Source organism: Hemitrygon akajei, chromosome 22 (genome assembly GCF_048418815.1).
Source record: "Hemitrygon akajei chromosome 22, sHemAka1.3, whole genome shotgun sequence".
Classification (NCBI taxonomy): domain Eukaryota; kingdom Metazoa; phylum Chordata; class Chondrichthyes; order Myliobatiformes; family Dasyatidae; genus Hemitrygon; species Hemitrygon akajei.
The window spans coordinates 26,672,807-26,686,920 of NC_133145.1; the positions used below are offsets into that span (position 1 = coordinate 26,672,807).

The window sequence follows — 14,114 nt, forward strand, 5'->3', positions numbered from 1 at the left end:
CACACACACACACACACACACACACACACACACACACACACACACACACACACACACACACACACACACACACACACACTGTGATAAATTAATAGTTAACCATGGACCTCCGCAGACATAGTTGCAAACAGTACTGGAATGTCTGGAGTACAAGAAAACAAGCTTGAAAGGAGTAATATGTTGCTGCAATGTGTATATAGAAATGTAAAAATTAATTTGCAAGTTTGTGATAAAATGGGGTTGATGCATATTGTTAATAATTAGCTTACTGTACTAACTACATCCATGAATATCTACATCAAGCTTTTGATCACATGGTGATTTTGAACTTCTTATGAAACCTCAGCTTCTATAAGCATTATTGATCTCTAACTTAAAACTGTTTCACTGGGGATAAGGTTTCATAGTGTAAGCACCTCCCTGTAAAGATGAGTGAAGTGCTAAGCAGCAAGTTTGTTTGTTTTGCTAATGTTAACTAATTAAAAGTGATAATTATGTTGCAAGAGAGCTAATGACACTGTTTATGAATGCTGTAATATGTTACCGTAATTAAAGGTTGAAGGATTGAAAATTCAACCAAGTATAGTTCAGGTTATGTTTAAAAAAAAACAGTCTGACAGTCCAGTGGCATCATTTTATTTGTTGACTTTCAACTGTGAAAATTTGTGCCTTTTTCAATTTATTCTAGGTATGAAACTTCTGTAAGCATTTCAATTACTGGGTGAAGTTTGTCTTTAGTCCAGCTCCTTGTTAGAACTATAGCCAGTTATGATACTCTCCTCCCTTCATTTACTATTTCAGCTCTAGAAATCTTTCTGTAAATGCAATTAAAGAAAATACAACTTGGTGGTTTAATAGACCCTGCTTCTACACGTATCTACATGCTCGCCATAGTTGCAAGTAGAAATATAAGATCTAAGAATTTCCTTCTGCACAATCACAACACTGTACTATGATTAGTGAGAAAAGTAACTGGCAATGCTATATAACCATTCGTACCTACAGAGAGAAGCACTCCTCACAGGAATAGAAAGTAGTGAAAACTGAATTCACAGAGCTCTGGGATGAAAAAATGTCCTGTATTACATAAAATGCTTGTGAACAAAGAACTTAAAAACTAGATAGTGAGTGTACAACTCCTGTGCCTGCAAACTATTGCTTTATTGATCTAAAGATCATCCACGTTACCCTCATCATTATGGCAGGTGAATGACAGACAATGGCAGAATTGTTCTAACATACAGGTCATTTATGCAGCTCAATAAAATCAGAAGTTTCTTTAGAAATTAAGGATATACAGATGCTGACTTTGCCATTGACATTTAGATTTTTTTTGTAATAAGGTTTGCAGTTTTTGAAGTTATTACCTAATGCTGGAGTCTTTATGGAAAGGTTGTTCCTTCAGGGAGAGCTAATGTTGGTGCAAGGATGTGCTACAATGTTCTGGATGAACTGAGGTAGACAAAATTTTAAAAAATCAAAAATACCCATTGTGGGGAAATCAAACTGAAGGAATTCTATGCACTGCTATTAAGTGATAACTGGTCCTACATGGTTGGGCACAGATTTATTCCTGTCTATTATTCATTAAATCAACATAATATACCTAAGTTAATCTTTTCCATAGGAGTGGGGAAAAGGTTAATGGAGAAGGTCAGCAATAACATTTTTTAAAATATGCAAATAACTGAGAAAAAGAAATGGGTCAGAAACTAAACCAGCAGTGATTGCTTGCTGGCTTATTTTTTGCAAGATGTAATTACCCTAAAACTTGCCAGAAGTTTCCAGACCACCAAACTTTATTAAGCACTAACACCAGGCGGTGTTTGTAATCAACTGCAGATAATGTTGAATTACTCTGTGTAGCTCCAAAATCCTTTTTTTAATCAATTTGTCCCATCCACTGATTACTTGCTCATTATTTCTTTAAGTTTAACTGCTAGTAAATATGACTCATATTACTAGATAATTGTTTGTCTGTGTCATTGCAGTCTGATTCCTGTGATCAATGAACTTACTCCATCAGTTGCCTGTGGGAAATCTAATGGCAGAAGGATTTTGAATTTGGTGAAAAATCAATAAAATAATCCAGACTTTCAGTCACTAGAAAGCCTGGTTGAGCAAGCACAAAACAATATTGTCTCCAAGGTGATGATTTGGTAGTCAGTTTTAAAAGAAATCTGATCAGTGGTTGGTGTGAAAGGATAAAAATTTGTTAGTGTCCTTGATGGATATTCTGATTGGATTGGAATATCCACAGAAGAGAATCACAGTGTTTCCTTGTCTTCCTTATCCATCACCGAAGTACAGTGCCATCAATAGGACATATTTTTCAGTACTTGTATATGTGACAATTATTCTTATGCATCTTGATACTGGGAGGCTGAAGTTTGGCCAGTTCAAAAAACCCATGCTTGTCCCTATGCGACTTCACCAACCACATTTGATTACTAGTGTCTTAATTAACTAGCTTTAAACTGAGTAATGATGCAGCACCATCACTAACTTCAGTACTTCAGTACAATTTAGCCAGTATGTTCACTATTAATTGTTCACATATGCTCACTTTTAACAAAGAGGGGAGAGGATAAAATGAGTTAGGCTAGGACGAATGTGAAGATGAGTGTAAAAGCAAGTGCAAAGCTTGATGGTTGTTGCGAACTCAGTGGATCAAAGGATCTGTGTCCATCTCTTGGATTCCATGACTCCATCCTGGGATAGCATTCGGAAGTCAGATCATTCACTTATGCCAGAGCACTGATGTTAGTGATAGTGCCTGTACTAATTAATGAGCATATGGTCACCGTATGGATAAATGACACACCAAATTGACATGCCAAGGATGAGGATATGGAATAGGTGCCCTCTGTAAACGGTACTGTGCCCACCAGTCTTTAAGTGGCATATGTGTGCGTCGTCAAATTCAGTCTTACCAGAAAATAAACTATTCAGTTACTTCTCTTGGGTAAAATTAATATTCTATCAACAGGTCTTCTAAATTATCATGAAAGTATAATTTAATCATAGTAATAACTATTGATAAAAGATTGATAAATATTTAAATCATTACATACTTTACTTGCCTCTAGTTTTTCCAACCCCTTCTTAATTTAAATTTAACATTTAGTGTGCCCCATTTTTAAGTCTTTACTTTCCTATCATATTTCTTCCTTATTTCATTTTCTGGCCGTCTCTTCCCATTGTCCCAGAGCAGTGATGGAAAATGCATAAGAAATGGTTTAATTCGACTGTCTTCAGTTTGGAGCATGTACTTAAGATAATAAGTCTGGAAAGACATGAGAAATGGCTGGGACACCTCACATACGGATCTGTCTCTATTTCTGTCCTCGGGAACTGAAGCTGGTTTTTAATGAATAGGTTTACTGGTAGCAGCTATACCCTAACAGTTTATTAACCCATGATGCCAAGTGAAGTTAATGCACACATTTCAAGTGTTCTGATTGATGGCTGCTCACACCAAATGAACAGCGTTATAAACAGACTCCTTTACTATGGCTGCAACGGAGCATCACATAGATGCTGCATTCTGTGACAGTGAAAAGTCATTCACAATGAGCAATTAGTGAGAACATCTACAGTATACTGCAAACACTGGTACTGGTACAGACAATATAAAGACACAATTTCGACTTAGTACCAGTTTAGATCTAGATATAAATGTTTTGATTAACGTTTACACTTTCCCAGAAAAGGACTGATCAGTTGTGACCAATGCTATCTACATCACCCAACATGCACCACTCTGCCCAATCTGATTCTTTCACATTGGGAAATGCAGAATATGTAATGCCAGTTTCTGGTTGGGGCCAGCGGAATAAGTAAGCCTCCACACACTACTGCATTAAAAGTGGAATAGTTACTACTTCTTCACAACGATGTTAGACAGAAGCCAAATGCATTTTTTATTGAAACTGAAAAAATATGCATTGTAAAAATATGATACTTTAATGGCCATTGTCCTCTATCCATTGCGGACTAATGAGCTTTAATGTGCGGGAAAATCAATGTGAACTATATCGTTTTCAAATTGTACTTTTGCCTTGGCAACTTTCTAAATCTGTAATGGCTGGTGAGTAATTCTGAAATCACTTACAAAACCTTTATGATGTGATGTCCAGTGTTTGGCACAGAAGACTAAAGTCATGTTTCATTTGAAAAGGATGAAAAATTAATGGTCCGAGGGCAGAAGTAAAATGGAAACCTGGGCTTCTGCCTTTAATTGATTGTCCGTTCACCGAGTCCACAATTAATCAAGCAAATCACAGCACTCTAATAGACATTTAAACAGCTCATAAAAACTCTTTTGGGAAACCTGGTTTCATCAACACAGCAAAGTCATCTGTAAAATATTGACCCAAATGGCAAGAGGAAGATTCACTGGCAGCACAGAATATTTGACATGATATTAGTCTATAAAGACTCAATAAATGTAGAAAGCACAATGCATTGAACTTTTTACCTTAGCAAGCACACCACTTTTAAATGCTGATTTGAACTGTGCATAATTTGCTTAAGGAGCGATTTAGATAAAAATACCTTTATGACATATTTATTTATATAGTAATGAACTAGCAGATGATAATAAACGGAGCCACTTGGAATAGCAACAACCTAATTTGGAACAAAATCAATTCCAAATGCTAATTAATTCCCTGCTGATATTTTTCATTTTTGGTTTAGTGTAGATGTTGACTTTAATGTCACCCCATCAAATCTGGGAAAATGTATTCAGGGTTACTGTTGTATAGTACAGTTGTTCTAGGTAGTAGGGATAAGTGGATTATCAACTCTCGTTGGACACCACTACATCAAATAAATACAGGGGATAGTTAAAATGTGCTGGAGACTACTGGGGTTGTCAGATACAGGGGATGTGATCCACGAGAGTCTACTGTACTTAGGGACTAACATGCATAGGGACTGATAAAATGAGAGGTAAAGGGAAGTAGGGTCAATATATTGATACGGGGAAAATAAATTGTCAGACATTTTGAAAATGTACTCTGCAGTTAGGGTAACATCTACTGCGCAATTTTAACAGAAGCTAAAGCAGAAGCTGTTTGAAAGCTAAAACAGAACATAATTCCCAGTGTTTGAATGGGGGGGCAGTTTTGGGTTGCACAAACAAGTCTTCTGCCCTTTTGTTTTGAACAGCTGTGGTCCACAACAACAAGGATATATAAGTACATCTAGAATTACACAAACGCCTGTCCTGTATCAGCCATCCATTCCTGAATGCAGAGTTCCAGTTTGAAAGTCGTTGTACCTTTCTCTTTGTAAATGAGTAACAAGTATATTTATTGCCTCACAGTGTAACATAACATTTACAATATTTTAGCATCAACAGATCAGCTTTAATACAGACAGACAACAACATTGCTACATGATACTGCACTACTGCAAAACATTGTTTTCCTTTTGGATGGGCTTACTGATGCAAAGCCCAGGATTATTATGAACAGATCCCATGCTCTACAATTACAACACAAGGAGCTGAATTAGGTTTATTACTGAATGGGTATTCAGATTACCATTTTAGTTGTCCTCTGTCTCCAAACGCCTACACTAAAATTCCCTTCCCTTCTAATGGGCACACAAGCATTTCATCCTGGGGGCCTTTGGACTGCAGATTATGAGTATTAAATGGTTTTTGCAAAGAAGCGGTTTCTACTGTACCCTTGAGATGTCCTCGCCCTAGTGTCACAAATCCTGAAGAGATGAAGTTATGCAAGTCTGGTCCTCCGCTGCGGTAGCCATGACTGGTGCCTGAATCCTTTCCATAAAGCCCTGTTGGCAAAACGAACAGCATTCACAATTTCCACTGTATTAACTGTGGCAAAGCTTTGAAGTAATTGACGTCTGGATGCAAATATACACCTTACTTATGAACAATTCTTTATTTGAAATTCTTTACTTGAAAATTTGTATGCATTTGTTTTCATAAGCTACCCCCAAGCAAAACAGTATAGGTTCAAAAATTCTACAGCACTCAACTCTCCCAGCCAGCCCCTAAAGGACTATCGTCATGCTACTAACATTGTACAGTTTATGACAGCCATTTGTAAAAACAGAACAGCAAAAGACCTGCATTTATATATTTCTTTTCACAATATTAGGACATTTCAAAGTGTGTAAAGTATATTTGATAAACTCTAGTGAATATTGTTAGGCAGGAAATATGGCATCCATTTTAATGTTTGCATGTGCCCCCATGCAATATTAGAACAATAAACAAACTTTCAATGGAATTAAGACATAAATATTGGCTAGGAACTGAGTGATAAATGTTCTGCTCATATTCAGAATAATAGCATGTGATCCTTTATATCTATCTGAGATCAGCTGGGGATTAGTTTAATATCCTAACCAGTGGATGGATGGGAACAGAGAAATCCCATTATGGGTACCACATCACTATTTAGAAGCCAACGCATAGAACACCAGCTGCTGCCTGTAGCAGTCCCAGCCATGTTCCAGAACAATAAGTCTGAAGTCTTTGTTGGATGGGAGATAAAATTGTATAATTTATTTCACTTCCATCCTGGTCTTTATTGCCTGAATTTATATTGCTAATGGCAGTTAAAATATTTAACAAGCCGTGTTTGTGTCTGCAAGCTGTCCAGTTTTGGAGAAAATAGGGAGTAAAGCATTTACGAGCTGATTTTTCATGCAAATATAACTTGTGTTTGGATGTCAATGTATTGTTCTACAGTTGTCTGGGTACAGCATGCTTTAGACTTCTGGAAGGAAGAGTATTTAAGAGCAGAAGCTCATGTTAACCTTGTTTTTCTTTTAATAGATGGTTCCAGACCTGCTGAGTCAGTCATCATTATTGAAACAGACAGCTTAGCCCACTGCATCTGCTTGACCATTAAGTATCCACTGTCACAAACCCCACATTATTCTTCTCATCCCCATCAATTCCTCCTTGATTCTTCTACCACTCACCTACACAAGGGGCAACGTGCTTACCAATTATCCTACCAACCAGATTATCTTCGGCTTGTGAAGGAAATCAGACATCAGTGGGAAACCAAAGTGTACAAACTCCGATCTAACAGCACCCAGAGCAGTGAGATAACACTGCTAAATTCTGGGGCTCGGTGTCTTCATATCAGTGTTTCTACCAATGTCTGCTTTCATTTCAGACCTGCAGCACCTGCAGCCTTTTGATTTTGATCTGCTTCAGACGATTATTAGGAGGAATAAAATGGGATTTCATTAGCCTGAGGGCAGTGAACCTGTGGAATACAATATCGAAGACAGCAGTGGAGGCCAAGTCATTGGGTATATGTAAAGAAGGAGTTGATAGATTCTTGATTAGTGAGGGCATCTAAGACTTTGGGGAAAGGACAGGAGAATAGGGTTAAGAGGGACCAAGATGGAATTGCAGAGCAGAATTGATGGGCCAAATGGCCTAATTCTGTTCCTGTGTTTAATGGTCTTATTAATGTGCGTAGGATTAGTGTAAATGGGTCCTGTGGACTCGAGTGTGTGAACTGTCTGCGCCTGTACTGTATGACACCATGATTTTCATAACTTCTGTAACTATTATTCTTTATTCAACTGGAATAATATTAGACCTATGATCTTCCTATTTCTGGGGATGGCAGAAATATTTGAGTCCTAAACAGTTGCACATTTTCATACAGTTTGTTGGAAAGATTTTCTGATCCTGTACCCACCACCCTGAAAGTACAAGAATTATTACCTGCTCAGTTAAAGTACAATGTTCCTTTGCTTACTTTAAGTGTACTAGGACAAAAAAAAATCCATTGACCTGTAATTCCGAAAAGCTTCCAGGAAAACAAAAAGGTTCCTTCCACACAAATCTGAAAATTACCACCAGTGCAAAATTGAATCCTCATGTATGTTGTGAAACCTGTTAAAAAGGCAATGTCGCACTTAACTGGTTTGACTTGAAGAAGCGGTAATGTTTATTTTCCTGGTCAAATCATTCCGCAAAATTTAACTCTGAATTGTGTGGCTGCACCTTAAGACTGGTTCCACGTTTAGCTGCTCCGAAGTGCACTGAAGATGTGCTCACTTCACGTGCTGGGGTGTGAGTCTGTGTTATAGAATAACGATTTCCTAATCAGCACTTCCCATATGTGACAAGCTTCATTGGGAGTGCATGATTAGAGAATTGGCTCCATTACTTGTTTCCTTCCAAAATTACTCCTAAAAAGGATGTGATAATTTAGTGACTATTGAAAATTCTTACATAAATGAACCAAGTAACCTTTCTGCAGTCTTTGTGCCATCATTTCTGCAGTAGATTACAGAGACGTCGTAAAACTTGCTTACATAAAGTTTGCCACACAGCTGCGAAACAGACCTTTGTCCTTATTTATTTTACAGCCTTCTCAAAACATACTTCATCTCATGCCATTATCACAACTTCTGATTCTTTTCTCCCTTATATAATTATATAAATGCAGCTATTTTAATCTGTTCCATTTGGGAACATTTTAGTCATTCTGACTGAAGTGTGATTATCTTATATTTGTGATTCTCATACTGGATTCCCACACATGAACATAACTATTATTTCATCTAGAGAACCCTGCTAAAAGTTTAACAATCTGCTTTTGGTCACCTATTGGTTGTTGGTTCCACTGGGTAGGGCAAATCAGATGACTCCCAAAACAGACATTCTACTGTACCACATGAAGAGATTTAACGTCCCCACTGACTCACTGGAATCTGTAGCCCACGATCATTCAAAATGGAGCAGGAGCATTGGGTTTGGCATTGAGAACCTCAGGCCATACGCCAAGAAAATGCACAAGTGTGCTGCAGAAGGAATGCATCACTTCACAAAATATCATTCGTGCTCTCAATGCCAAGCACCTCATGTCCTGCATGTTGCAAAATTTGTACGTCGAGCATTTCTCTCATCAATCACTTCAGAAGCAGAACGGGTGCAAACTGACCCTCCCTCTCAAGGGGAGGAAGGAAGAAGATGAGGAACCAGTAGAAAAGGAGGAAAAGTAGAAAGAAGAGGAAGAGGAAAATGAGGGGGACAGAGAAGAGGAAGAAACAGAAAATGCAGAAAAAGATGAAATAATATATAAGAGATAGGAAATGAATATGAGAAAAAAAACGGAAAAGGAAGAAGAGGAAGTGGAGAAAGAGAAAAAGAGTAAAGAAAGGAGCAGAAAGGGGAAGAAAATGAAAAGGAAAATAAATGAATAAGTGGGAGATGAAGAAGGGAAGGTGGACAAAGAAGAAGAGGAAAAGGAGAAAGAGGATCTTACACACACACACACTGCCTCTTTTAAAAGTATGTAACACATTTTTTACTCTGTAAATTATTACATAATGCATGGACCAGATTGGACCAGAACTTACTGCTGGCCATGAGCCGCCTACATCATCTGCTGATCTGTGTAAAAGGTATGAATTTTGCAAATCTATTGCTGTAAGCTTGTGAATCTGTCCTAATTCTAAATGATTAGGTTCCCCATGGTGATGAGGCCTTGTTCAATGGAATTGCTCACTAGTTTGGCAGTTAGTTGGTTGTCCGCTGTGTTTGCCTGGAGAAGGGCAGAGGCACCCAGATACAAGCCGTTTCAGCATGCAATGAATTTAACTGATCTACAATCCTCACTCTGTATACAAACAGATGTATTTTCTGGCATGAGTCACTTACCGAAATCAAAAGCAATACGGAAGTCAAACCTAGCAATACATTTAATGGAGCTTCAAGGGGTTACTTTATTCATATGTAGATTGGTTTTACTGAATCAAATGATTTCCAGCAATAAAGTTTAATGATGGTAACTAATGCAATCATTATAATTTACAGGTCAAAATGAACTTCCAATTAAATGATCCTGGCTTGAAACATATTTACCTCTTGCTACAGTTCTGCACAGCAGTATAACAATGAGCTGAAGATTTGTTGCAAGCATAACTGAACTCTTGGTGCCTACTGGGCTTTCCAGAGTCCAGAGGTGAAACATAAATAATCTGAGCTGAGGTACTGGATGCAAAGTACATCCAACCTCCAGCTTTATCCAAACCTTGGCAGACATATGTTGAGTGACATATTCATTTGAAGGCAGTTGCTAACCCTGATTGAGAACGTTGATGAACCAGCCATTTGTTCTGCCTTTGTTTAACTAATCCTATTACTTTTAAGTTCTATTAACAAAATGTAGTTTCAAGTAAGTTTATTATTTGTATTGCTTTTTATTTAATCATCCAAATCCCTTAATATATTTTTAATCTAAAAGCCATTCAAAAGCCTGTGCCATCAGCGTCTATGGGCCACCAGGACATTGAAGTGGTCCCCTAAGAACTTTCTGTGATTGTGATCACTTTGCTTTGTAGAATAGCAGTGGCCAAACTTCCATGTCAATTGGAAAACAAGGCTCCAGAAAGTAACTGTGCCCACAGGAATAATGGGGTCGAGCACAGGGCTTGGCCAGGCCCATTTGCTACTCAAGCTTGGCAATAGCATTAATAACAATACCAACAGAGGTGATCGGCCCTTTATCTACAATAAGTGACAAGTATTGGGCACTACTGTATATTGACCACCAAGTATGCCTTTCATGTTCTGAAATGCCCTGCAACCAATTAAGTGCTTTTGATTTGCATTTACAGTTGTGGGATTTGAGAAACACACAAGTAATTTGTGCACAGTAAGTTTCTTAAGTTTGTGATGTTGAATGATAGACAAAAATTAGCTGAGGCTCCAGAAGAGCTCTGCTCTTTTCCAACATATTGCTTTGGGATCTTTACTGTTCACCTGAGAGGGCAGATTGCTCCTTGGCTTAATGTTTCATCTGAAAAACAATACATCAAGCAGTCCATCACATGATTCAGCACTGAAGACTCACCCTAGATTATTATGTATTATCAAGTATCCAGCCTGGGATTTTTAGCAATAACCTTCTGATTCAGAGGTCAGAGTGTTACCAATGGAACTTCAGTTATTTCTTCCACATCCAAAAATGGACTGACATCGGATTTTGTTTTGACAAGTGCTGAAGAGTACAAGTGACATGTCATGTCATGGCTGTAAACCATTCACCACAGCAACATAATTCTTAATCACCAAAGTAATGGTTCACCACATAGTGATGCAGGGAGATTCATTCCTGTGACCTAGCTGTAAATGCACCAGTATCTGGAAGGAAAGTAATAATAAGCAGCAATTGTTAAGTACCACCTTGGACAGACTTGCTTTTAGTACACGCTTTTGATTTCTGAAGGCTGATGTTTCCAAAGTAGCTCTTTTAGTTGTGTGAGGTGAACACATTACAGACAGACAGACACACTTTGTTGATCCTGAGGGAAATTGGGTTTCGTTACAGTCGCACCAACCAAGAATAGTGTAGAAATATAGCAATATAAAACAATAAATAAATAATTAAATAATAATAAGTAAATTATGCCAAGTGGAAATTAGTCCAGGACCAGCCTATTGGCTCAGGGTGTCTGACACTCCGAGGGAGGAGTTGTAAAGTTTGATGGCCACAGGCAGGAATGACTTCCTATGATGCTCAGTGTTGCATCTTGGTGGAATGAGTCTGTGGCTGAATTTACTCCTGTGCCTAACCAGTACATTATGGAGTGGATGGGAGACATTGTCCAAGATGGCATGCAACTCAGACAGCATCCTCTTTTCAGACACCACCATCAGCGAGTCCAGTTCCACCCCCACAACATCACTGGCCCTTACGAATGAGTTTGTTGATTCTGTTGGTGTCTGCTACCCTCAGCCTGCTGCCCCAGCACACAACAGCAAACATGATAGCACTGGCCACCACAGACTCGTAAAACATCCTCAGCATCGTCCAGAAGATGTTAAAGGACCTCAGTCTCCTCAGGAAATAGAGACGGCTCTGACCCTTCCTGTAGACAGCCTCAGTGTTCTTTGACCAGTCCAGTCTATTGTCCATTCATATCCCCAGGTATTTGTAATCCTCCACCATGTCCACACTGACCCCTTGGATGGAAACAGGGGTCACCGGTGCCTTAGCCCTCCTCAGGTCCACCACCAGCTCCTTAGTCTTTTTCACATTAAGCTGCAGATGATTCTGCTCGCACCATGTGACAAAGTTTCCCACCGTAGCCCTGTACTCAGCCTCATCTCCCTTGCTGATGCATCCAACTATGGCAGAGTCATCAGAAAACTTCTGAAGATGGCAAGACTCTGTGCAGTAGTTGAAGTCCGAGGTGTAGATGGTGAAGAGAAAGGGAGAAAGGACAGTCCCCTGTGGAGCCCCAGTGCTGCTGACCACTCTGTCTGACACACAGTGTTGCAAGCGCACGTACTGTGGTCTGCCAGTCAGGCAATCAATAATCCATGACACCAAGGAAGCATCCACCTGCATCACTGTCAGCTTCTCATCCAGCAGAGCAGAGTGGATGGTGTTGAACGCACTGGAGAAGTAAAAAAACATGACCCTCACAGTGCTCGCCGGCTTGTCCGGGTGGGCGTAGACACGGTTCAGCAGGTAGACAATGGCATCCTCTACTCTTAGTCGGGGTGGTAGGCGAACTGGAGGGGGTCTAAGTGTGTCCTAACCATAGGCTGGAGCTACTCTAGAACAAGTCTCTCCAGGGTCTTCATGATGTGGGAGGTCAATGCCACCGGTCTGTAGTCATTGGAGCCACTGGGGCGCGGCGTCTTCGGTACAGGGACGAGGCAGGGTGTCTTCCACAGCACAGGAACCCTCTGGAGACTCAGGCTCAGGTTGAAGACATGGTGATTAGTAATTGGGTGTTCATATTGTCAACCCCCCCCCCCATTATTTCTCTATGTATAAGTTCAAAATATCCATCATTTTATCTGACAGTTTTTGAACAAATATTCAAGTTAATATAAATTTTAAAATAATTTAAATATGGCCATTCCTGGCAGCTAATGAATAAATATCCTGTGCGTGTGATAGTGTTGGGTCGTAGCAGAGAGTGTGAACCATTGTGCTTTGGGAAGTGGTAAAATTAACTCCACAATTTTCAGGTGAGTGAATGGCTAAGTTAGTAAGAGTTCTCCCCTTGCATCGTTTTCTTTTTGGATAGCATATCTATGAGGATGTCAGGTGAGAATAAGTTTGGGCTTAGGCCAGGACACAACATCCAGATTCACAGATGCTTAATGGTCACTTGGGAAAGCATTGGTGCCAATGGAATCAGTGCTCCAGAAAGAAGAGAGAAAAATCTCTTGCCTTGAGAAGGGTGAAATTACTGCCGACATCGCAGGGAGAACCGCAACAAATTCAGCGAACAATAATCCGTAACCAATTCATTGGCTGCAGTTGTAGCAATCCTTGTAAATGCAGACTAAAATTACATTTAAAATATTTCTAATGTCACTTTACAGAGAGCAGGTAAAGCAGGTTTGCTTTCTCTACTGCAGTCCTTAGCCAGCCAGACTTAGGTTAAAGAGAGTCTAACAGAATGAAGATCATCTCTCTCCGTAATCAGATTCCATCCAAAAGAAAACTTGACAGCTCACCATTTATCAGGACAGACAGATATGTGACAAATCCTAAGTAGCATGGTTGGCATGAAAGGAAAGATATACTAAAGAGTACAGCCAGATATGCGATTTTGAAGATACCTATTGTCACGGTTCAATAGGACAAAGTATTGGACTACACAGCATTTGAACTATAGCCGACACCACTATAGGAAAAGGAACAGATTGCATTCCACTGTAGTTGCGCTTATGGCCATAACATTTGTAAGTAAATGCTGAAAGCCGATTTGTTTTTGGCAGCTGCCTGGCACATGCTTGCCTAAAAGTCTTCCCCATTGTACACTCATTGATACTGATCGTTTATGTGCCCAGACAGTCATTAATAGGAACAGGAAGCATAGACTGAGCTTGTGAGCTTGTGTTCACACTTAGCTGCCTCTTTTTAAGAGAAAGGTCTTTTTTATTTAACTTTATCAATAGTGACATTATTACGTCTATTTTATAGTTAAGGAAACCAAGTAATAAGCCAAATCCCAGTCTGAAGGCCATAATTACAGTTGTGAAGAGTGGAAGTAAAGTTAAAATTAATTATGAGGTTTGTGTTTAATGACTGACCCATTGTGAATTAAAAAAAGGCAAGGATCTCCAGTGA

General features: G+C 39.1%; 1 protein-coding gene across 4 annotated transcripts in view; it reads right to left on the reverse strand.

Annotated features, from left to right (window-relative positions):
* LOC140714572 (protein shisa-6-like) overlaps positions 1-14,114 on the reverse strand; it is a 578,648-nt gene that overhangs the window by 429,120 nt on the left and 135,414 nt on the right. For all 4 annotated transcript variants that reach the window (XM_073025878.1, XM_073025881.1, XM_073025880.1 and 1 more), the window contains one exon: positions 5,698-5,808. In XM_073025878.1, the coding sequence (XP_072881979.1) occupies positions 5,698-5,808 (111 nt within the window). The remainder of the gene's footprint in view (positions 1-5,697; positions 5,809-14,114) is intronic.